Source organism: Rhyacophila brunnea, unplaced genomic scaffold (genome assembly GCF_057557595.1).
Source record: "Rhyacophila brunnea isolate RB1 unplaced genomic scaffold, BYU_Rbru_1.0 scaffold_10, whole genome shotgun sequence".
Taxonomy (NCBI): domain Eukaryota; kingdom Metazoa; phylum Arthropoda; class Insecta; order Trichoptera; family Rhyacophilidae; genus Rhyacophila; species Rhyacophila brunnea.
In genome coordinates this window covers 19446672-19472708 of record NW_028232752.1, presented here as the reverse complement: position 1 = coordinate 19472708, position 26037 = coordinate 19446672, and the positions used below count along the sequence as shown (strand labels likewise).

Here is a 26037-nt window from a genome sequence, read left to right as displayed (position 1 = left end):
CCCACGCCAACAGAACTTCAATTCAAAATTACTGCAGCCTTAGACCGCTCGGCCACCGTGCTTATCGCGATGATGTGAAAAATTGTAATAAAATAGTAATGGTAAAATTTTTGTGTTACACTCGAATTTGTGCACACAATTTTAATATCTACCTATAAAGTAAAGGGTAAAAAGGTAAAATATATACATGTTAAAATATTCCGGGATTCAAGCATATCCGATCCCGGAATCACGGTATAAAGAAATCGAGAGGTATCGCAATATTGAAAACCCTGGTATATTTTTTATAATACTAGTATTATAATAGTAGATACATTTACAGATACGGATATAATATAAAAATATCAAAACCACAAACATTGATTATAATTATAAATTATAACAATATTATGACCATGACCGCGCATTATGTTACCTCCATTCTAACTAAATGATATTAATATTACCTAATACAACAATAGCTAGCCTTACTTCTCATATAATATAATATATAAGGATAATCAGATAATACTCTTCCAAGAAACCCTATACCTTATGTATAATTGAAAATTAAGTACCTACTTAGTTAGTTTAACAGTAAAGTGGTTTTTATCATGTTATTGAGGTCTAAAAAATAGTTTATCTCCCACCCCATCCAACGTAATTCGTACAGTTTTGTATAATCATACCACATAAGCATGAAGTTCGGTAGTTTTGACAAAAAATATGACGTAGTTGAAGCGATGCTGAGCGAGAAAAGACGATGCATTAGGCTTCATGTATGAGCAGTCGGAGATAGTATAGGTATAGGTAGCAATAATTAAATTCGCTGTCCATCATTCGTGCGCATTAGAAAACATCGCAATCTGCGCAACTTCAAGATTAAATTTCCCATTATAGTAATATCGGAAAATGTTTCGAAAACCGAACGGTAGTATTAGGTCACCCGCGCGCAGGTCGGAGAGGAGATTGTATCTATATGATTATGAATTTCTCCGTGGAGTGATCGCGTTGAAACAAAATTCCAAAAAAACTGAATATACCATATTTATGCTTGAGTAAAGGTACCTTTTCACGATGTCGCTTGTCACTACGGATGTAGACACCGTAGTTATCATATTAAGTCAAATCGGTTAGTAACATAAGAGTACTAAGTAATTGAACTCTTTTTTTATTTATTTTTTTATTATAATATTACAGTCAAGTAACTAACGATTGTGTTTGAAATTAAACTGCAATATTATGTGTACAACAACTAAAAGTTTAAAAAAATACCGTTGGTAACAATAATGATGAATTTAAAAGTGAAAAATGTTAAGACTGAATTAACAATGTATCGGTGAAAAGACAACGTTGTCATAAGACTTGGAGTCGTCTGAAGATGGAAAGTGGCGTCAAAGCCAGCGATCCTTTCGACGCTCGAAGGCAGAAGACTGATCTCCACATTCAAGAGCCGATGGTGACCAGGTGCGCGAGTCCATGCCCTGACGTGGCGTCTCCGAGGAGTAAGCGGGCTCAACAATATAGGTAAACATGAATAATTCGATGGACTCTTATCAGTGTTATTATTTTTTATTATCATGAGTGTCACACATAACATAACCCACCGGTGTTTTGTGAATATTACAACGATATGTCAATCCACTAAGGACTAGACTAGGCGATCCTTTGCGTTCATATTTATAAATAAAAACATGTCAAAATATTGTACAGTTTTATGGTTAGGTTACGTTATCAATAAAATAATTTTTCTGTGAAGTCTTTTCCTTGCATATAAAAATTGTTATTAAAAAGAGAGTTTGGACTACTTATATCTAAAATGATTTCTATCTACTTTTTCCATTAAGGTGACGCATCAGTGAAACGCCAAATAATTTTCAACTGTACGCGCGACGAAATTTTGTACTCGCTTCGCATTCATTGAGTGAACGTCGAGTCAGACATACGTCACTTTGCTGCGTGATGGCGACGGGCCAATTAATTCTAAAATCGTGTAAAGATTACTAAAAACGTTACCCATTTACTTTAAAAAGAAAACATGTCAATGAATATATTATTATTGTTACTAATAGAATAATAAACAGAACATAAAATTGACGTATGTTGGATTTATATGAGAAATAATATTTCGTTTGACAGGCGTCATTTGCACCCGCGACCCGCAATCCGCACATCGCCTAGCAACGATCTTTTTAGACCGTGCCTCAACTAATGCATGGCCTTAAGTAAAACATTTTTAGTGTGGTTGAATTACTGGTAACAATAGTAAAATTATTAATATTCTATGCGTTGGCACATTACTTTAAAAAGTTGGCTATACAATCTGATTTATAACCGCCATCTTTAGTGGGTTTATTATTGTGTAATTAATATTCTAACTAAATTATGATTATGATGTGTTTTGGTTACTATATAATATTATGAAAATAACTGACGTAATCTATCATTTTAAAGGGTATAGATGTATTATAATAAAAATTAATGCTTTAGTTTCGGTACATGTCGAACATGTTTTGTATTCGAAATGATCAATCATATAGTTTATTAGGGCGATAATATCTGTATACACCCACGATGGCCGCGCGGCTTAAGCGTCGACCTACAACGTCATGGGTCCCAGGTTCGAATCGTGGGTCTGGCAAGTACACATATTGTTTTTCAATTAGTGTATGAGACAGGGTATGGACCTAATAGATTGAGCGAGTGCCTGACATCCATTTTTCGTAACAAAAACAAACAAAATCTGTTAATACAACCCTTCACCCTGTGGTGGCCCATATTATGATTTTATTAGGATCGGACATGGCCGGAAAAAACTATCTGTTTACTTGTAATAAAAATATATTAAATTGACTGATAGGTGATTCTAAAATTGGGTTGAAACTCTTGTCATTGTTGATAGATGCGGACGATAACTGTGTGAAATCTCCTGCAAATGAACGAAGCAATCTGAAAATGGCTAACTGAATTATAAATGACGTATAAATACTACAAACCATAGACAGATACTAAACAATTATACCAGATTTTTATTTCTTTATTACATTATCACGTAAAAAGCAATGCAATAATCCTTTACAAATTATCTTCACAACAAATAAGTAACGCACTATGGATTATGTTTTTACTCCATTATATAATTCGTCTAATTTATGTCTCATCGTAATGATTTATGATACTTTTACTACAATAATAGTGTTATTACTTATTACAATAAATTATTACTGTCAGTAATTTTATGTACAACACTACAGATTATAATCTGTTCCAATTTTGAATACTTACAAGAGAATTGGCTCGGACAGGAAGGATGTAGAATTATTTCAAAATATTATATGCATGTGTCTAAACAGCTGATGCGTAATTATTTATTTTTGTGAATTTGTGAACAAAACCATTATGTACCTACATCGTATTCTTGCCTAATTTTATTTACGTTTTATATTGTGTGGATTACATTTACTATTTCTCACTTCTGTGAGTACGTATCTACATATTTTAAATGAAATTATAATGAGACATACCTATTATATATTTTCACATACTAAAATAAATGTACCTAATACTTACGTACTTAACGTAGTTTACATTTTACATATTTTTTATCAACAATATTTAAATAGTTTTCACGTCTAAAGGGACTTTTACTTAGGAATCCTTATTGTGGTTACGTTCCGTTACGTAGATAACAACTAAACAATAAGGAAGTAGACACAATAGTTATTATGATATAGGTACAACGATTTTTACGTTGGGTAAAAAATATTTTAATATAAAATTGGTAATACGTAATGTAAAAACTCTCCAAATATAAATTCTTTTAATATTATGTTGAACTAGCGATCGTCCACGACTTCGTCCGCATGAAATGTAGAAAGAGTAAACAGATATACCTACACAATGATGATACAGACTGATTCATACATATTTTCTTCCCGCACCCTACCTCATATATCGAAGTTTCTTTTGAAATATAAAAAATCGGGATGAAAGTCTGCTATATCATTACCAATAATGTTGTCTACAAACTGTGCAAGTTTCATCAACATTGAACCAGTACAAACTGACAAACAGACACTCCAATTTTATTACATTATGTACATCTACACACATAATTTGAAAACATCTCATGTATATACCTACCCATTACCAAAAAAAAATACGAGACCCCTTGAACCTGTAACCGCTGGATTTGCGCCAGTGTGCTTTTTCAATTAAGCTACGGGCATTCTACTTAATTACGACAATTTAAACCAGCTTATCAAACTGTGTTACATTCGTTGAATAAAATAAATAGTTTATTATATATACATCTGTTTTGAGTGGGTATCCATGTTATATTATAATAGTCCGTTACAAAGGTCAACATATAATTTACTGTGTGCATATAATTCTAACCCTAACAGTTAATTGCTAACTATTTTATTTTTGTTTCAAATGTTACTAAGTAATATTATAATGTAAGTACGTAGGTACTGTCATTTCCCTCCATTTTCGTAAGTGAAAACACTCTTGTCACTTTGCTTCGTTGTATGGATTTTCGCCTGGATTTAGGACTTGGAGGTGGACAAATAACACACCGGAATTGTGGTGGAAACGGCAAGGTATATTTACATTAATATATTCTAAATGGTTACATTTTTATACAAATTCTTTTCAATTTAATTTTGACGGATAGCGAGGTTAACACTGCTTACTGAGTTGTTCTCAAAAATGCTTCTCTCGCGCTAAAATTAACGACCGCTTACGAGCGGTACAAATGCGGCGTTGCCGTTCGTATTTTATTGTAACGGCATTCAGAGAATATTGCCGGTCAGATATTTAACATTAGTTAATTATTTTCGCAATCAACCTTTACTATTTGTTGGATTTGATACCGACTCGGGCCTCTCCAGATACACAGAGACATCCCCAAATGGGGACCATTCGGGGGTGTAATAGTACCTACTCCGAAATATACTTAAAAAATATAACAAACAACTTTTTTTATCGATTGCTTTGTTATCGGTTAAAAGTATAAAAAATATTAACATTCACCGTTCATTAGCGGAAAAAAATATGCGTAGGTATATTACCGTAATGGCTAAAAATATGACTCGCTAATATAAATACGACCTGTTCCGTCGGAATAACATCAACACGCCCAGTTTTAATGAAAAAAAGCGCCAACAAGTAAATGTCAAATGACCTACCCTTCTTTATTCGTGGCATTTATCATATTATGAGCAAAACAAATGCCTACTATCCTACAACACCACATATAAATATTGTGCTACGCAGGGCTGTGCCAAGGGTGGTTGCCGCTCGGGTGCCAACCCAAAATTGCCACCACAAAATATATAATTATATTTTTAATGGCAATATAAAAGATACATATTTGTTTATATATCTAAAAAAAATATTCTATACACAATCAATAACAGGAAGGAAAATTGCGTCTGTCATGTAATTAATTCCTGGGGAAAAAATGCTCTTTGAAATTTTATAGCTTTATGACTCTTTTTTGCCGTACAAAAAATAGATTTGTGCAGTAACGTTTTTGACAGACATTATTCATTTAATGTGGATTGCGAATCGTGGGTGTGGAAAATCAAAGCTACTCGCTATATCAATCTATCAATCTCATTATGGATCGAGATCATGAATTAAACTGACTCGATCGCGATCCAGGTTGAACGTGTAATGCCTGCCTTATGTGTTGATTGATGATCTGTTCTATTGCGGTTTTCGATATTTTCGTACACTGTGATGTCAACAAGCGATAACTATGTTCAACCAAATTGCTTCGGGTGTTGATATATCCCACTTGCGTGAGGATGAGTTTAGGTGGACGCTATTTTATAAATTCGTATTTTCTTTTTCTTTATAAAAATGTAAATGTAAAAATAAATTGAATTGAATTAATTGAAGATCTTAAGCGTCAATTACATTGAGCTACTTTACGAGCTGTTTGTTGGCGAATTTACAATCTGCCTGTAAAGTCGCCCAGTGTAATCATCGAACAAGCTAACAAGCAGATTGTAAACACTCTACCGAGAAAAGTTGAAAGCCGGTCAACTTTACACGCTACACGCCGGCGTGTGGGCCTACTGCGTCTGCGCAGTAGAGCGCAGTAGCAACCTCCCGGTAAAAAAACGAACTACGTTCTGTCAAAATAGTCGCTGGCTTGTGGCTTCTCAGCGAATGGAAAGTTTTGTGTGTCATCATCATAATCGCAGTAGCTGAATCGCCCGCTATTAAATTCGCCAACAAACAGCTCGTAAAGTAGCTCAATGTAATTGACACTTTAGACTCCTAAATACGATTAACATAATGTAATTTTAAATATATTTTGCAATTTTTCACTGTGTTTTCCGAGTATTTTGCCTCCCCCTGAAACTATAACACCCCTGCTTGCTATGGGCCTGGTACTATGTGAAAAATTATTAGTCTACTTATTCCATACTTAACCTTATTTCTGTGTAATATCACTATACTCTCATGAAGTTATTAATACTATATACTATTATAAGTTTTTACAAAATAATATTACATATTATATCATGTCTATTTGAACAATAAATGGGTAGTTACTTACGTCAAGATGAAAAACTACATAACTAAATGCTCGATTTAAGCGAATTTATCAAAAATACCATAGCTTCAATTATGTTAATTCTGACATTTGACGGACCCGAAACCGCCCTCCCCCTTATGTGCGTGCCTGAATACTTAAGTATTAAAAGCCTTATTATAGAAGTTTTACAAATGATTTTTTTATATAGGTAATTAATAAAATGATACTTTTCCAAATTACTTACTTTGTTTGTGATTTTACCGAGGCTTTGACTGCGACTCGCTGTCATATCGCCTCTTCTCTTCTAGAAGGGGATCCGTCTATCAGGTCCTCACTCATATTCTGTTAAATAACTTTACAATTTTGTCTAGCTCTTCCATCTTACCCACCGCCAGGACACCCTTCAATTCGTCTACATTCACATAGATTTATCTGCAATTCGCAGCTGTACTCTGTGAAGTTCATATTTAGGGCATTGTAGTGCTATATATGTACAATGTCCTCTAAAACATGACATTCATCGCAGAGTTGCGATTCGCTTCTTCCCATGAAGACATCAAATCTTTTGCCCGTGGTGTGTCCTATTAACTTAACAGTATTAACTTAAGCTCATTCCTCTTCAAAGAAGACTACAAACCAGGGCACCTCTAGTGGTGATGATAGAATAGACTTACTCCATTTCCCCTTTTCTAATGATTCCCTATGGTGAAAATCTATCCACATACTTTGGCACATTTTCTTTATAGCCTCATTCCAGTCCAGGTTTTCTGGTATCCACTGATATGGTACTCCTGAATGGCCAGCTTCCTTTGCCAGATCATCTGCCCTTTCATTACCCTCAATGCCAATGTGCGATGGGATCCATTGAAGGCATAGATCTCCTTCTCTATTTAAATATATATACATTTTAAATTATAATAATCTAAAATGCTTTTTATGAAACAAATACATTCATTAAAAAAAACGACAAACCGTTCAGAGTCAGAATTTTTAGAGAATCTTGTTTATGGATTTACACAATTAATATACGAGGGTGGGTCAATAAGTCCTTAGAAAAGCCGACAGGTGGCGCGACTAGTACTGCAAGCGGTTTGTTTTCATGCAGCGGCACTACCGATTCAGTATGCTGCGAAGTTTCAATCAGATTGGTCGGGTTTTTGTGTGTTTCTCGTACATATAAAAAAAAAATTTGCTTGTGGAAAATGGAAAAATGGAAAATGGAGAAAATTGAGTTTAGAGTTGTTATTAAACATTTTAATATAAAAGGGTTAACAGCAAAGGAAATAAAAAATGAGTTGGATTTAGTTCACGGCATATCTGCTCCTTCACTTGCAACTATTTATAACTGGTTAAATGAATTTAAACGTGGTCGTACATCAACAAAGGATGAACCACGCTCAGGACGTCCTGTAGAGGTGACTACACCAGAAATGATCAATAAAATCCACGATATGGTGTTAATTGACCGAAGATTAAAGTTGAGTGAGATAATTGAGGTTACAGGGATCTCAAAAGGTAGCGTCATTTCTATTTTACATGACAAATTGGGCATGAAAAATATTTCTGCAAGATGGGTGCCGCGTTTGCTCACAGTCGACAATAAACGCAGTAGGGTGGTGGCCTCTAAAGCCCTGTTGTCGCTCATGCAACGCAATCCGGATGAATTTTTTCGTCGCTTTGTGACTGTAGATGAAACATGGATACACCACTATACTCCCGAGACGAAAGAACAGTCAAAGCAGTGGATTGCGAAGGCAAACCATGTCCAAAGAAGGCGAAAACCGTAAAATCAGCTGGTAAGGTTATGGCTACTGTATTTTGGGATGCACGTGAAATTATTTTCGTTGACTATTTGGAAAAAGGAAAAACAATAACAGGGGATTATTATGCATCTTTATTGGACCAGCTAAAAAACAAAATTGAAGAAAAACGGCCTCATTTAAACAGGAAAAAAATCCTCTTTCATCAGGACAATGCCCGTGTTCACACATGTTTACGATCAATGGCTAAAATTGAAGAATTGAAGTTCGAATTGGTCGACCACCCACCGTATTCGCCAGATTTAGCCCCCAGTGACTTTTCCTTTTCCCAAACTTAAAAAAATGGCTAAGTGGACAACGTTTTTTTTCAAATGAAGAAGTCATCGATCGGACAAATGCTTATTTTGAGGACCTTCCGAAAACTTATTTTTCTGACGGTTTAAAAAAAATTGAGAAACGTCTAACCAAGTGTATTGAGCTCCAAGGAAATTATGTTGAGAAATAAAAAAAAAATACAAAAATAAAACCTGTTTTAATGCTTTTTCTAAGGAATTATTGACCCACCCTCGTACCTACAACAAAAAATATTTCTAGTCTGGTTTTAAAGAAGTTTTTAAACTGGGATAAACTGCGAGAATAAAATTGCTTAATTACATTATGGTACTTGGTACATAGGTATCCGAAATTAAGGTGTAAATAATTAAGTACAAGAAAATTTTTTTTTTTATAAACAACGTTTTTAAATTTTCTGTTGAATCATATAAACTTGACTTGACTAGCTTAACTCATTCGACGCGGATGACACGGCTGCCGTGTCCCCGTTAAGCGGCCGATCGATCCAATTAACATGTTATTTAAATACGGTAATTAAAAAGTAATTAAAAGTTACGCAGCGATTGTGTTAAACGATCAAAAAAATTTGTACTTGATAGAAATAATACTGAAATGTCATTTTGACATGTCATATTGATTTCCATAGCAACGCACGTATATATTAATAATTTAGTTGCTAGGACCCCAGACCAGTAATGGTGTCGAAATAACTTTTCATTCAAAACAGAATTAACTGAAAATTAATTCAATTATACTTAAAGATGGCTAAAAGTATTGAAAAAATACATTGGCATCGTGTTCTGATATATTCTAAAAGTTTCAAATGTCTAGCTAGTCGGAAAGTTAGTTAAAAATCGATTGCAAGATTTGTACCGGACAAAGAACCACCGGACAAATAAGAGTACGAGCTAAGAAAAACGTTGTAAAATGACGTGAGGTAAACGTTTTATATTCGTATTTTTGTGGGTATAAATTAATTAGTTAATAATATAACGCCTCCGGGTGATAAAACACCATATAATCGCTATGTCGAACTGTATCCGTTATGTAAAAACGTGTATTATTTAAACAGATAGCGAAATCGGCAATTAAATTTAAGTATTCATAGCATTTGAGGCTTTTACCCAAAAAGCTTTTCGCCAAAGCTACGCCTCTTCTCGCCTTAATAAAATATTTACGCACGCCTATAAAGCTCATAAATTGGCCGAGTTTTAAGACCGTAGGTATCCCATTTTCCTAGGTGGACCATTTATAAATATATCATTGGCGGTTATACACAGCAATAAACAGAGTAAAAATGGTTTCGCCCTGGCAGGCCTAATCCATTTGGTTATTGATGTGACTGTCCCTTTATGTTTATATTATTAATTCTCAATCAGGGTAAACGTGTATTTATTTTTGATGTGGGTAGGCACCTACTTAATTAGTAGTGATAGGTATGGGTTTACGTAGGGTGTTAATTTATACTTTTCCACCTATTAAAAACACGTATTCAGGACATTAAGTATTACGTCAGTATATTTCTCTTGATAAGTAAAAATTAATTATTAGCAACATTATTTTGTAAACGCACGCTTTGGCGCGAAAAGGTGGCTAATTGTATTCAGAGGCGACTTTCGAGGCTCAGGGTAGGTTACCGACTGACCGTACATACTCTCGAGCATTCGTCTGCCCAGAAACAGATAACGGCAACTTTGTTTTTGTTTGTTTCGCTGTGCATCCTGGTCTAGCCTTGACTCATTTACAGTTACAATAATATTATCATTATATTCCCAACTGTCGATTGGAGGATTTTTGATGGGGGATTTAGGCATTATGATATTTGGTATCAGTAGGTTATTTGATTAAGTATTTCCTCATCGAGATGAGCCTATATAATATTGTGATATACGAGGGTGGGTCAATAATTCCTTAGAAAAAAGCATTAAAACAGTTTTTATTTTTGTATTTTTTTTTTATTTCTCAACATAATCTCCTTGGAGCTCAATACACTTGATTAGACGTTTCTCAAATTTTTTTAAACCGTCAGAAAAATAAGTTTTCGGAAGGTCCTCAAAATAAGCATTTGTCCGATCGATGACTTCTTCATTTGAAAAAAAACGTTGTCCACTTAGCCATTTTTTTAAGTTTGGGAAAAGGAAAAGTCACTGGGGGCTAAATCTGGCGAATACGGTGGGTGGTCGACCAATTCGAACTTCAATTCTTCAATTTTAGCCATTGATCGTAAACATGTGTGAACACGGGCATTGTCCTGATGAAAGAGGATTTTTTTCCTGTTTAAATGAGGCCGTTTTTCTTCAATTTTGTTTTTTAGCTGGTCCAATAAAGATGCATAATAATCCCCTGTTATTGTTTTTCCTTTTTCCAAATAGTCAACGAAAATAATTTCACGTGCATCCCAAAATACAGTAGCCATAACCTTACCAGCTGATTTTACGGTTTTCGCCTTCTTTGGACATGGTTTGCCTTCGCAATCCACTGCTTTGACTGTTCTTTCGTCTCAGGAGTATAGTGGTGTATCCATGTTTCATCTACAGTCACAAAGCGACGAAAAAATTCATCCGGATTGCGTTGCATGAGCGACAACAGGGCTTTAGAGGCCACCACCCTATTACGTTTATTGTCGACTGTGAGCAAACGCGGCACCCATCTTGCAGAAATATTTTTCATGCCCAATTTGTCATGTAAAATAGAAATGACGCTACCTTTTGAGATCCCTGTAACCTCAATTATCTCACTCAACTTTAATCTTCGGTCACTTAACACCATATCGTGGATTTTATTGATCATTTCTGGTGTAGTCACCCCTACAGGACGTCCTGAGCGTGGTTCATCCTTTGTTGATGTACGACCACGTTTAAATTCATTTAACCAGTTATAAATAGTTGCAAGTGAAGGAGCAGATATGCCGTGAACTAAATCCAACTCATTTTTTATTTCCTTTGCTGTTAACCCTTTTATATTAAAATGTTTAATAACAGCTCTAAACTCAATTTTCTCCATTTTCCATTTTTCCATTTTCCACAAGCAAATTTTTTTTTTAAATGTACGAGAAACACACAACAACCCGACCAATCTGATTGAAACTTCGCAGCATACTGAATCGGTAGTGCCGCTGCATGAAAACAAACCGCTTACAGTACTAGTCGCGCCACCTGTCGGCTTTTCTAAGGACTTATTGACCCACCCTCGTATAAACATGAAACTAGAAACGGGCACTATATTATGGATAATGGTTAAATTAGTAATTTTGCATTTATTCGTTTGTATCAACAAACATCACAATTTTGTGCGTAAAGATTTATTTTCCAGGGGTGCACTGATATAAAAACGCACTGCATTTTTACTACACGCGAATAAGTTTTCTTATACAAATAACCTATCATTATTTAATAAAATTAGATATTTAGTAATCGCAAACAACAGTATGTCGTATTATGTACCTAGGTATCAGTGGCGCGCGGTTCATAATATATTATTATGCTATGAATGAGGATTGTCCTCAGATAAAATCGATTTAGTACTAGCAATACTACTTATTTATTACATTACTAATTCTAAAATTTAGTGGAACTAACACAGTTAACAGCTAGGTTGGTACACTATAATAATAAACCTAGTAGGTACCTAGATGATAATATGCACTGATTAATGGTGGGTTTATTTGTATTTTTTCAAGAGCATCCCTACAAGTAAATGCCATGGCATGCCACTGATATGTATAGTATAAGGAAATATCAAAACATGTCGCCATCCAAACGCTTTTTTCAATGTGCCAACGTACCGAATATTAATTATTTCAAGGGTATAGATACAATCACACTAAAAACGTTTTGGAATCGCCACACGAATTCGTCTTGAATCTAGATATAGGTACCTAGTCCAAACTCTTTCGTTAATAACTGCGTGGTGAGTTATGGAAGTCACGACATGCTTTACGTTACAATTGGTCGACGAGCGCCTCGCAAAACCCACGCAATGTCCACACCTCGACTCGCCGTTTCCTGTGTCCTTTGCGCCATAACGACTATATAAGTGTATAATTATATTTGACATGTAGTATTTTAATTTTTATCGTTTTATTAAAAATGTCTTTTTCTTCTCGTTGCAGAGCCACACTACCAGCTCGAACAGCGCGTCTGTTGGGACGATCGAGGGCCTGCACCCCCGACACCCCCCGCTCCATCCCCCAGCAGAGCAATGCCTCCCCGTCGTCGTGCCAGCAGAGCCCGTCGTCGCAGCCGCCCAACAACGACGAGACGTCGCTGCGGCTGGAGAGAGCGACGCACGGCTCCATGCAGCAGGACATCGTCACCATCAAGACCATGCTGCTCAAGCTCAAGAGAGTGCTCCAAGAGGTACAGAGACCCCTCACAAGCAGTACTAATCTTAATAGAGTAAAATCATCGAAGCTTCTCCACTCGTCGAATATAATTATTTCATTATTCTCGATAAAAGTCTAAATTGTCACATTGAAGGTTTTAACAGATCAATGACGATGTACCTTTTTTAATGAAATAAGAGAAACATTATCATGGGTTAACTTCCAGATTTATTATGTAGGTATTGTATAGATACTAATATCTCTAATACTGTATTGATTCGTCCCCAAATACCAGTATATTATGCCCCTGCTCCATTGACAAGCAAGTATGACGCTTTAGTCTTCGAAAAAAACATCGCGTGGAATCTGCGGGCTTTTGGATTACCAAACATATTTTTGATATCTACCGATTTTGTTGTCAAACTTCATCCGTAAATTCGATTTAACAATTGCAATACGCAATCATTTGGACAGAAAGAAATCAGCCTTAATTATTGTTTTAAACTTTTGTATTGATTAATTTGTTAATGTACATATAAGAAAATGAGAGATTCATTAATAATTATTAACATATAATATGAAAATTCCCAATTTTGTCATAATGGGTTTTTTTGTAACTTTCTGTTAATTTATTTTAACCATAGTCTGGCTACTAGACTCCAGCTAGACATATTATATTATTATAATATGGCTCCTTTTACGATAGGTTTACACTACCGTAGGTCTACATTACTTTTTCAGCAAGTAATGTAGGTATATAAATTAGAAGCCAACGCTTGTAGCGTTTCTAAAAATATATATCAGACCATATTATTATTATATAGAAATATATAAATCTACCTAAATGTTCATAAATGTACATAAGTTTTCGGATAGAAATGCTCCGAAACAATTTTAATAAACTTTCGAACGGTTTATATACAGTGTTCATTGAACTCATGTATCTTGGTCTGGATTACTTAGGTTTAGACATTAGACCGCATAGTTTACTATACCCTCAACATTCTGTACGGTCCTAAAATTTTAATATATAATAGAAACCTCCGATCACCAGAAGTGTCAAAACTTTGCCAAATAAGTACTTTCACACTTGGAAATAAAAATATCATTGTTGAGGTGTTAAAACCTTTGATGTGACAAAATTTAAATTTTATGGGTGTGACAAAAAATGCTTTGTAAGCTACTTTGTAAACTTAGTTTATCTAAACTAAATAACATGTGATGGGTAGTCATTATGAAGTGTTTGTCAAGTATCAACTCCGATGTGACGCCATACATTGGAGGTATTATGATATTTTAAAATGTTACATCGGAGATAATTTCTATATTTTAATGTTTGTGGAAAATCGAACATTGAAAGTTTTACTGAACAATTGCAGTCTACAAAATATTGTAAAACAAACATGTTGATGAAATTGTCACATCGGAGGTTTTATGCCAGCGCTTCATTGGCGAGCCAAAATTCCGAGGATAATAAATCGTCCGATTTGTCTATGCACTGCTACTGATCAACGAACGAATAAAAAAGTCGAGCTGTCAAAAGTTGCGATTATCGCTATGTATTCCGATAATCCTATAATTTTGTGTTATTTATATCTAGACTTGCATAAAATAATATAGCAGTGAGAACAACACAAGTTTTACGTTTCATTTTATGAATTTCATAAATACAAATAAAAAAAACAATTGATAAATCTCTCATTTTCTAATGTGTAAATTAACAAATTAATCAACGAAAATGTTTAAAACAATTACAGATTTTTTTTTCGGTCCGAATGATCGCGTAATTATTTCAAATCGAATTTGTATAGTGATCGACGGACGAAGCCTGGCAACTCGGAGAGTAAAATATCAAACATGTTTGAAATCCAGCGAGCCTGGTCTGCGGATTAAAAAGTCCGCAGATCTGGGGTGCTCCACGCGAAAAAAACTGGCTGACTTGCGTGCCAATGGAGCGCCGGCTTTAGAAGCTACATAAACAAGAATGGGGTGCTGTGGAAAACCCAGAAACTACTTTATTCAACTATAAAACTAATTTATTCATAATAATTCCTAAGAACTCATCGCGTATCATTTATTTAGTAAATAACTTCCTAAATTACTGTTTTATTTTTCTGGTAAATAATATATTCATTTTTTGTTAATATAATTCTCCTCAACTACCATTATCATAATTTTATTGATATGCCGCTTTCTTCTGTATACATTTTCATATTTTACGCGTCTCGTTACAATTTCCGTGAAAATTCAAATTTATTCTAATATTGTTATGTTGTTACAGTTGTGTAACAAAATATTAACCTCATTATATAACAGCAAACGCGTGCCCCATTACTAAATACGACTTTGAATTAATTAATAACAGTTGTGTGAAATAATTATTTTAACTGTTGTTTGGGTGTTTTAATATCTTCATTTTAGTCACTAATTAATTGCTCTTATTATTTATTATTTTCTGTGTGTGTTAACATAATTATTAATGTCTCCATTCAAAACTAAAACAAATGAAAGATTATTTTTTTTAATGTAGGTAACTTTCAACATAGATATTTTTTAAATTTATATTCTCTTCGTATTGATAGATATCAAAAATCAAACACTGTGGTTTACACTTTGCCTAATATGTTATTTGTCATGTTTCAAATTCTACGAATTAGTAATAAAAACAAATACTTGATAAGGAACTTTCAAATTAATAATTAACTACCTCAAGATACATAATATGCATACTTACATTTACATAGGTACTTATTTAAAATATAATAGATTTTGATAATAACTGGACCGTCTAGCTAGGCTTTAATTTGTTTGATTTCATGTTAGATAATATTATATCGTCACCTCAATACTACAACTAGATAACTCTGATTTGGTCATTGTTGGGAAAATGAAATTTAAACTTTACTTGATTAACATAAATCTAGGCTATACTTATTATTTAAAATAAAAATGTAAAATCGTGCTTGTCTAATTGGGGACAATTAAATAATGTTCAATTGTCAATCAATCAAAAAAATATTGTAGATATATCTATTTTCGACCTATAGCGTTGTGGGTCCCAGGTTCCAATCCTGGGTCTGACAAGTACACATATTGTTTTTCAATTTGTGTATGAGTCAGAGTATGGACCTAATAGGCTGAGCAAGTGGCTGACATCCATTTCTCGTAAAATCAAAATCTGTTAATACAAACCTCCACTCTGTGGTGGCCCATATGATCTTATTAGGATCGTACATGGTCGAAGAAAATTGTTGTATTTATTTAATGCATTTATGGTTTTGAAGTTATGTAATATTTTCAAACATAAAATTAATACGGTTCTCATTAACTTCTGACTTACCTAGTTTTATCATTTTGTAGAGAAGAAAGTGTAGAATCATATTCAATAGCTATATCAAAATCAGTGAAAATTAAGTTATCTAGTTGTAGTATTGAGGTGACGATATATATATATATATATAAGTGAATTTAATATTATGTTATATTAGGTAGGCAGAGCTTTATTAACAATATATTATTAGGTACTGTTATAAGTGTGGCTTTTTATATTATTTTTTATGTTTTCTTTTTCTTTTTTGTGTTTCGGTTTTGTTTGGTGTTCTGTGTTGGCCTCATGCAGCCAGATGAGGGACTTAATTTGAAGAGGGTGAGATTTATTTTATTATTATTTTGCTTTTTATTATTTATTTCCTTGTTTTATTTAGTTTTTTTAAATGCCTCTTTTCACTACTGCGGTGAAGCTACACAAAATTACAACATGAATATTTTATTACCATTTTCGAAATTGATTGACTTATCCGAAGGCTTTTAAAAATACTTTAAAACCTTTTATCGGTTTTGTTTAATCATAAATTTCTAGAATGTCTGTTTTTATTGCATTTCGCAGTTTACATTACATTTATTCATATTGTTTACGATTTTTTTTACATAATACGTAATCTATACTTAATTCAAAAACTTGCAAAAATTTTGCAATCACTTTTATTGGGGGCTATTTGTACCTGCATTTTTTTATACAGAATATGCATTCATTTTATATCAGATATTAAAACAATAATTAACTATACTATGAATGTACTATACCACTACTAATAAAATAATTACATACAATAATAATAACTAATCTATGTTATAACAAAACGAAGTAGGCAATTATTATATAAGAAGACCTAAATTTGTTGTTAAACTATTTTTTTTTTAACGTTCACATACATAATTCAAAAACACTTCAGAAACAAACCTATTTTTAAAAATCCGCAAATCAATGTATCTTTAAAGCAAGTGTGCCAATGGGCCGGAATATGATGGATGAGGGTTCGAGTCCCACGTAGCATCATGTATTTATTTAAAAAGAAAAATCTAATAGATATGTATGTTTCTGAGGTGTTTCCGAATTATTTATGTAAATATTTTTAATACAAGAGATACGTCTTGTACCTACTATGATAGCATAAAAAAATATCAGCGATATGTTATATACTAAAGGATTTTAGGGGTTCCGTTACATTGTACAAATTAATATAAATGGGTTTCATAACTAAAATTAATTGGGAAACGCTGGTATATTATTATATATATTTTTTTAATAATAGTAAATATTTAAAAATGCGATATTCCAATAAATAACACCGTCTGATTATGCGTCACATTTTTATGCGATCACCTTTCATTTTTTTCTCGTTGTGTATGATTCGTATTGTGATTATAAAATGATGAATTTGTTTTGTGATTTTGGCAGACTGAAACTCTCAACCCGTTGGATATTCAGCGCGACAGCAGTCCGCTGAAGAACGGGCCGTCCCTCCGCCTGGGCTCAGAAGGAGAAGCTTCGCCACCACCCCCCTCGCCCAAGCCTCATGAAGAGGTCGCTGATCTCAGGAGACAGCTGGTCTTCCTGCAGGTAACATCACTTCGTATTATAAACGACAATCTAAACGACTGACATGTTTCATCTATTAGTTATTACAGGGTCTTCCATGAACGATGTCACACAATTTTCAGCACTTTTTACACCCCCTCCCCCCACTGTTATACTGGTCACAAAATCTTTTAACCTTTCGTCTTAATCAGGTACATCACATTTTTTAATTCCCTCATTCATTAAAAAACAAATTGGTTAAAAATAATCGATTTCAGTTTAATGTATTATCAGAAAAAAAATGGTTGGTTTTTTTACATTATAAATCATCACATAAATCAGACCACCCCCGTATAGAGCATGACGTCATATTTGGATGACCCCTTAATCACACATAATTTGGAAGACCTCAGAAACATTCCTAAGTATTAAAAAATATATTTTTGAAAAATATGTGAACCGGTATTTGAACATGCATCTATTAGATTCCAGCCAATGTGGTTTATCAATTAAACAATCTTTAGCCGGCTCGCACATCACAACTCGCCTCGTGTGCCTGACAGCCCTAAATCAAAACTTCCGAGACCGGCCGGCCAGTGTTGCACGACACAACTCGCACATCTATCTAATGACAGTCACGCGTAGGCTTCGAAACGTATTGATATTTCAATGCGGTAATCGGCGAGCCGGTATAGGAATGATCAATTCGTAGGTATTTCTTTGTGACGTCGACCCTCCCACTCGGAGCCCGAGAAGGATGCAACATGTCGAATGCAGCAGCCAGATGTTTTTTCAGACGAAACAGTTGCATTCAATCAATCTGCGAAGCTCCATTTGGCAACGGGTGTTATGTTGTTTCGTTAAATAACGATGACGTCACATCGATGTATTTGACACGTTTTTAGGCGAGGCGAGTTCCGATGTGCGAGCCGACTTAGTCTACTTATATCATTCTATTCATGCCAAAGTTTACTAACAACTGTGCGTCTGAGGTGTTATCTCAAATTCCTTTAATTAACTTTTGTGATTTTGAATTAAGTTATTTACTAAATACCTAATTGAATTTAAATTTTATTAGATTTTAGATTTGTGAAATAACAAAATGATAGAAAGTTAATAACTGAGTATGGTTGTGAAGCTAATTGAAAGTACTAAATGTGGTGGTTAAATTCTCTACTGATATTAATAGATATTGAAAATACATAACTTGTTACCACCTCATAAACATACCTATAATAATAAATATATAATCACAAGTGCTTTATGCATTATAGTGCCTATACACGTGCATGGATTTACTTGCACAAATAGTGTGTATTTTAAACTATTGCGATAATAACTGTTTACACGAAAAGTGCTGACTGTCTCTCCAATCAGATTGACACAATTGACAGATTCAGATAGGTTTGGACAAGTTCGTATATAATCGGTAGACGTCAAAATATATGTTTGTATTTTTTCCGGCAGGTTTGCCACTATCGTTCTAATGCGCATACACACTGCCATACAAATACCAATCATTGTAAGATAATTCAGAAATTTTTGAATTTGATATACCTATGCGTGCAATTATGACAAAACGTGATAATACGTACTGTTAGCAGTAAATCTGTGCACGTGTAAATGGGGTATTAAGCTACTGAGCTAACTGTCTTCTTGGAGATATTTTCTATTCCTACGTAACTGAGAGTGTTTACAAATTGTATCAATATATGGTTAGTGTATATTATTCTAAACGATTGTCATAAGATTACTAAATTTGATTCATAGATGGCGTCAGGATGACAGGTTAAAGTTTATTATTTGAAAATCTGCTGTATCAAATCATACGTTGTCATAACTATTTTACGATTGTTTTTACATATTTTTTTATTGCAGAGTCAACTAGAAGAGCGTGAGAGAATGGTGAAACTTTTACAGCAGCAGATGAGCAAATTCTCGGAGAACTCGGCCAATGGAGGTGCCGACCAGGGAAGGCTCAACGGAGTGGGACTCGGAAACGAAGACATGTGTAACGTAGCAACGCAAACAGAACGAGTATGTTTATTTATAGTACATCGGAATTAAATTTAGTTTTTAGAGAAAGTTTTTCTATTACAGTTCTCAAAACACAATTGACCATCAAAGATAAATAGACATTAACCAAATATTGATGAAAATCCAATATTAACTGATTCAGCGCTCGAAATGGACCTGAAAGCACCAGAGCACAGCTCCAGTTCGTAAAATACTCGAGACTACTGCTCCGTCTCGTGGGAAAATTAAAAATGGGGTTCTGGTTCCGAATTTATTATGAAAATCATTACATTAAATTTTTAATAAAGTTTAATAAGCAACTTGACCAAATGTCGTACCTACACACTTTACAACATTTTTCTTGCTCGTATTCTTATTTGTCCGGTGGTTCTTTATCCGGTACAAATCTTGCAATCGATTTTTAACTAACTTCCCGACTAGCTAGACATTTGAAACCTTTAGAATATATCAGAACACGATGCCAATGCATTTTTTTAATACTTTTAGCCATCTTTAAGTACAATTGAACTCATTTTCAGTTAATTCTGTTTTGTATGAAAAGTTATTTCAACACCATTATTGGTTGCTAGGGGTCTGGGGTCCTAGCAACTAAATTATTAATATAGACGTGCGTTACTATGGAAATCAATATGACACGTCAAGTACAAATTTTTTTGATTGGTTAAGCTAGTCAAGTCAAGTTTATATGGTTCAACGGAATTTAATAACGTTGTATATAAAAAGTTCTTTTTATCTTGTAATTATTTACATATAATAATAATATTTTGTGTTGTTTTGTCACTAGGTTTTTAAACAATCTTAATATAACATAAATTCTGTATAATGGGAATTTTGTATCATTCCATTGACTACAGATTAAGTATTCCAAGATTAACCTTCTGACATTGTGATATTACTAGTTGATACAATTAAACTATCGTAAATAATACATAAATACAAAACAGTGACGTCCTGCAGAAGTAGAAAAAGTATGCACTGTTTATATGCGGGAAACAACGGAAGGAAAAATACTCATATCATTTTTGACAGTATATTTTGTATAAATTAGTTTTTTTCACGTGCGGCACTGAAAAACGTTGTTTACCCAAATCTTTAATAGTAGTGTGTATCAGATGTCTAAAGACTGTTATTCCATTTGTGTCCATCTAAGGTAGAGATGTTGGTATACATTAATGACAAAAAAAACCAGCAAACTATTTTTGAAAAATTATCAAGCTCCCCTGTTCATAAATTTTTCTATTTTGAACATTGAACGGAATATTAAACATTTATTTTGACTCAAAAAAATAGTTTAAACATGAAAATTTCCTATACATAATACCTACAAGGCAATTGACACGAATAAACTGACAAAGTGCCTCACGTTTAGTGGACCAGAAGAAAAATAGAATGTGGGAAGACCTTGACTTTGATATCTTAGAAACAGTTGCAAATGCTAGGACTTATGAATTGGAGAGCGGAAGACCAAACAGAATGGAGCAGTCTGCTTGAGGTATTACCACTGGTTATAGTATCAGAAAAAGCATAAATTGAAGAGTGCATGGCCCCCACAAGGGGGGGGTCTGACAGGGCTCTATCCCGGGGGCCCGGGCTCAGGAGGGGCCCGGCGAGGTGAGTCCACCAGATAAGTGAGATAAGCTCACATCACAAATATGCTTTAATAGTAAAAAAATGTCGCCTGCTTCCTTCAATAATGTTATTATTTAAAATTATGTGGTTGTACAATAAATAAATAATATAAAATTTTAAATTGCGTATCAATACTCGACAACTCCATGATTCAAATGGATGTATTAAAATATGCAAAAAACACCAAATATACACATTAATTTTACCGCGTACACCAGTTTGGAAACTGCTACTGTAGAGTGTCACACTACCTTTATCCTTAACGATAGGTAGTGGGGCCCACCAAATATCTTAGCCTGGGGGCCCGCTTCAGAATGTGGGGCCCATGGAAGAGTGTATAGTGATTGTCATACATTTGATATAATATACTACTCAATCAATTTCAGTTGCGGCCAGTTTCACAAGGATCGAATCTACTTCAGGGTCTCCACTCAGAATCACATACAGGAGGAATAGTTAGGTAAGATATGCAACATCTTCATAACCATAGCCATAGACAACAGACCCAATACATATTGTCTATTGTTTGTCTATTTCATCATACATTCATTTTTAATTATGTCCCAACATTTATTTTACAAACCTAAAAATTGAGCCGATTTTCTTGGAATCTCTGTCATAGTAGTTTTGGTATATTATTTTAATATTATAATTATTATTATCATTACCTATTCAGAAATATGAGGTACTTATCTAATTCCAAAAACTGATAAGTGCATACAATTATGAACAAAGTTTAACAAAAAAAAAAAACAAGTTAGGTAGGTATCAATGCTCACTGTCGTCAAGCCGTGACACGAAACTCTAAACATCAATGGTAGTGCTAGTTATTGCTCAGACTTCAAAACTGTTTGTCTAAATAATTTGAACAAAATATGCGATCAAAAATCATCAATTATTGTGAACAGGTTACCGCATTGCAATTGAAGGTAATCAATAACTAACACTGGCACCATCGTAATTCACAATTCAATGCCACGGCCTGAATATAGTCGGCTTTGGGTAGGTATATTAGTATTCACAAAAATATCATGCGTTTTATTAATATGAATATTTTCGTTTGCATCCAAGCTAGTAAAATTACTTTGTACTCAACTATGCCAGTGGTCTAGAGGCAGAGCGCGAAATTTAAGCACGGCAAGCTTTCTGCGAATCACGGTTTCCTAAATGCTGAGAGCGCACCAAACAAATTATATTGTTATTAAATGAGTGAGTATTGTGTACAGTGTACACCCACGACGTCCTACATACGTTGTGGGTTCCAGGTTCGAATCCTGGGTCTGCCAAGTACATATATTGTTTTTCAATTTGTTTATGAGTCAGAGTATGGACCTAATAGGTTGAGGAAGTGGCTGACATCCATTTCTCGTTAAAACAAAATCTGTTAATACAAATCTCCACTCTGTAGATGTGGATTGTGGATGATATTCTTATTAGGGACCTGGGGCCTTATGTTATAACTTGTGACATGAAGTCACCCGACGACATGACCTAATTGTGACATAACCTCAATACACGCATTGAGGCAATCCCCCCAAGCACACGGCTCACCATAGATATTATTATGCTGAAACACATATTTGTGTATGGGGACAATGAATAACGCCAGTATTTGAGTAGCGTTAATTTCTCGAATGCTATTATCACTCCGGTAGTACGTCGCAATTATGTCATATGATGTCATGTCGACCGGGCGACTTCAACTCGCAAGTTACAACATAAGGCCCATGGTCGGAAAAAAAAGTATAGATGTTCACAAAAATGTGACATCTCCACATTGCGATATTTAGAGCTACGTCCTCCCAATAAACTTTGACTACATTACAGTTTGTATGTATTCTTTGTGTAATTTCAAATAATATGTAATAATATTGTCTAAAATTGTCTTCGTACGAAAGTCTCAATTTGTTTTAATGTTAACTCGGTATCTGTCATACTGGTATCGGATACATGTATCCTGGATAATGTTAAATATTATGAAAGTATTACAGCAATATGTACCCCAATGTTTCCATTGTGTATGACAGAGATAACAAGTGAATTTGCTCGACAATAATTCCCGGTTCATCCTTGGTTTTAGGTTTTTCCGCCGAGCTTATCATTTGGTTAAGGCAACAATCTATCGCCATATCAGTCAAATAACATTGCCCCATCTAAATTTCGTCATCCCCCCATTCCTCAGCAGCGGAACATTAAACCTAATGACTCTGGACATTTCCACTCCATCGTCACACATAATCACTTGCCTGAGGCTCACGAGGTCCAGGAATTATTTCACCGCCGGACTCTTCCCGCGTTACCACTCTGCCAGGCTACGAGCGATGATCCTTAAAGCGTCAGAGCTGTACTGTCAATTTGGAAATCTTATTTCGTCGGCTATCAATTCGTTTTCGGTGCTTAATTCATTTTACATGAACAGTTTCTTATCTATGATGACTTCGTAAATTTGAAAGCGATCTATGTACATATACTATACAATATTAAGTATTATTTGAATATGTATAAATAAATTTAATTAAACCAACCCACCCCACCTTCCATCAAACACTAAAAGTTAAATTTTTCTGTTTTACGTCTGAAGCATTCTCTTTAAAATGAGACGTGTTAAATCAGAGGTTTCTATAATTAATTCTATCTATGCGGTGTAATATAAATAAACTGAACGTACAGTAGAACCTTGATTATCCAGTCTAATTGGGGATGAAGGTAGTCCGAATAGTAAGACATCCGGATAATCGAAAAAATCATAATTGCCAGGGATAGAAAATTACATTTTGTATGAATAATTTTTATTGATATACTTACATACAGTTTCAATTTTAAATTATTTTTTTTACTAAGAAATTCAATGTGTCTTTAAAAGTGTTTGCTGAAGGTATATCAGCTAAAATCTTATCCCTGTGAATTTCCACATCACAAATACCATGTCTTCAATTTTGCATTAAAAATCTCACTTTTTCGCATACTAATGTACCATATTATATTGGCAATCCAGATGATCGCTTTTGAATGAACCACATCAAAATACACTCTTCGACTGCTTTATTTCGTGATTTTTGCTTAACTTTCCGCTCTAAGCTGCCATCCTCCGACATTATACAATTCGTAAACTGTGTAATTTTTTCACTTTTCAGTTTTTTATATCTGAAATCATTGAGGTGCCGACGCCCTATTTATTAGATAAAAAACGTCCTGAGTCACCTTTAAAATAAAAAACGAAAAATTAACTACGAAACTACGAAAATAAACGTTTCAGAACTAACTTGTGTTTATAATAATGTAATAATCCGGATAATCAAGGTTCCACAGTATAGAAAAATCATTTTTCAAAATTGTTTCATCGGAGGTTTTAATAGCTTGACTACGATATGCTATAAAGCAATTATTAAAAAAAGTGTCGAAACAATCAAATTGTTACTTAAATCATTGCGTATAAATGCCATTTAAAGTTGCGTTATATTACTACAATCGGTTTCTCGTGGAGTCTGCAAGTCTGCTTATGTAAATTATGTAAATAGAGCTCGTGACATGGCAGCCTACGTAAAAGAAATCGTGTCTGGAAATTTGTACATATACAGTTCGCCGTATCACACTTCACCGTGAAGTATTGTATCGGAAATATATGGTTGTATATTAAAGACCGTCCAACCTATTTTCCAAACCAATTCATGTCTAAATAAAACACGGTTCTTGTCGGTTTACAGAAAGCCAGCGGCAAACAAATTTTGAAAATAGCCGATATACTAGATTATTTGTTAGGTTAGGTTTTCATTCTTGAATTCAGGAATTTTGCCAAAATCGGCTTTGAAAATATAGATGACCGTATAGTATACGGTATAGTATACGGTCATCTCTTTCCGATAATAAAGCTTACGGCGAACTGTGCCACGGTGAAATCTAATATGTAACCTAAACAAAAATAACAACTGTCCTCCATTCAATCATTAATTTTTAATTATCACAAAATCACGCTTCTCCATATTCGCATGTCATCAAACAATTGAAATCACATCATAAAATATTGTATGTATTAAATTATTGTTCACGCTGCATTTAACTTGAAAAACGGACTAAAAATCACTAACAACTCTCGCGATTATTTTGGTCTGTGGATGGATCAGCTTCCACCTGGGCGACCCGACGGCCGGCTCCAGGTTGCGAGGGCCGAGTTCTTTAAACCAGGTAGAGTGGCTTGACTGCCTTTTAGCCGTTTGCCTCCTGTGCTCTGTCAACCTCCTCTGCCTGCTTAGTCTCCTTTATCACTCCACCAACTCGTTCAGCGACAGCGAGAATTGCCACAGGCATTGCGATTCTAATCACTGATATGCTTTACCATCTTGTCTATTATCTATTTTTTGTTATTTGTATTATTTTTTACTTATTATCTATGATCAAAACAAATTACAGTTTAATACAAGATGGTTTTTTGTAGATTCAAAGACCAGGCATTTCATGGATTTCACATATTATTGATTCTTCAATCAATTAACAATTTTTAATTCTCCAATGGACTTAGGGCCTAATGCATAATAGCACGTACTAATAAATAAGTCTGATTATG

The 26037-nt window shown here is 34.2% G+C and overlaps 2 protein-coding genes across 9 annotated transcripts in view; one reads left to right on the top strand and one right to left on the bottom strand.

Moving 5' to 3' along the window:
* The window catches only part of LOC147078961 (uncharacterized), a 799973-nt gene that overhangs the window by 32030 nt on the left and 741906 nt on the right, over nucleotides 1-26037 (bottom strand). The gene's annotated exons all lie outside the window — the stretch shown is intronic.
* LOC147078982 (uncharacterized) overlaps nucleotides 1-26037 on the top strand; it is a 274685-nt gene that overhangs the window by 242872 nt on the left and 5776 nt on the right. For 6 of the 8 annotated variants that reach the window (XM_085951899.1, XM_085951906.1, XM_085951928.1 and 3 more), the window contains 5 exons: nucleotides 12740-12986; nucleotides 16572-16598; nucleotides 17691-17852; nucleotides 19689-19847; nucleotides 21863-21936. In XM_085951899.1, the coding sequence (XP_085808025.1) occupies nucleotides 12740-12986; nucleotides 16572-16598; nucleotides 17691-17852; nucleotides 19689-19847; nucleotides 21863-21936 (669 nt within the window). Of the gene's footprint in view, nucleotides 1-12739; nucleotides 12987-16571; nucleotides 16599-17690; nucleotides 17853-19688; nucleotides 19848-21862; nucleotides 21937-25597; nucleotides 25911-26037 lie in introns of those variants that run through there. The other 2 variants (XM_085951935.1, XM_085951913.1) reach the window with 2 other exon arrangements.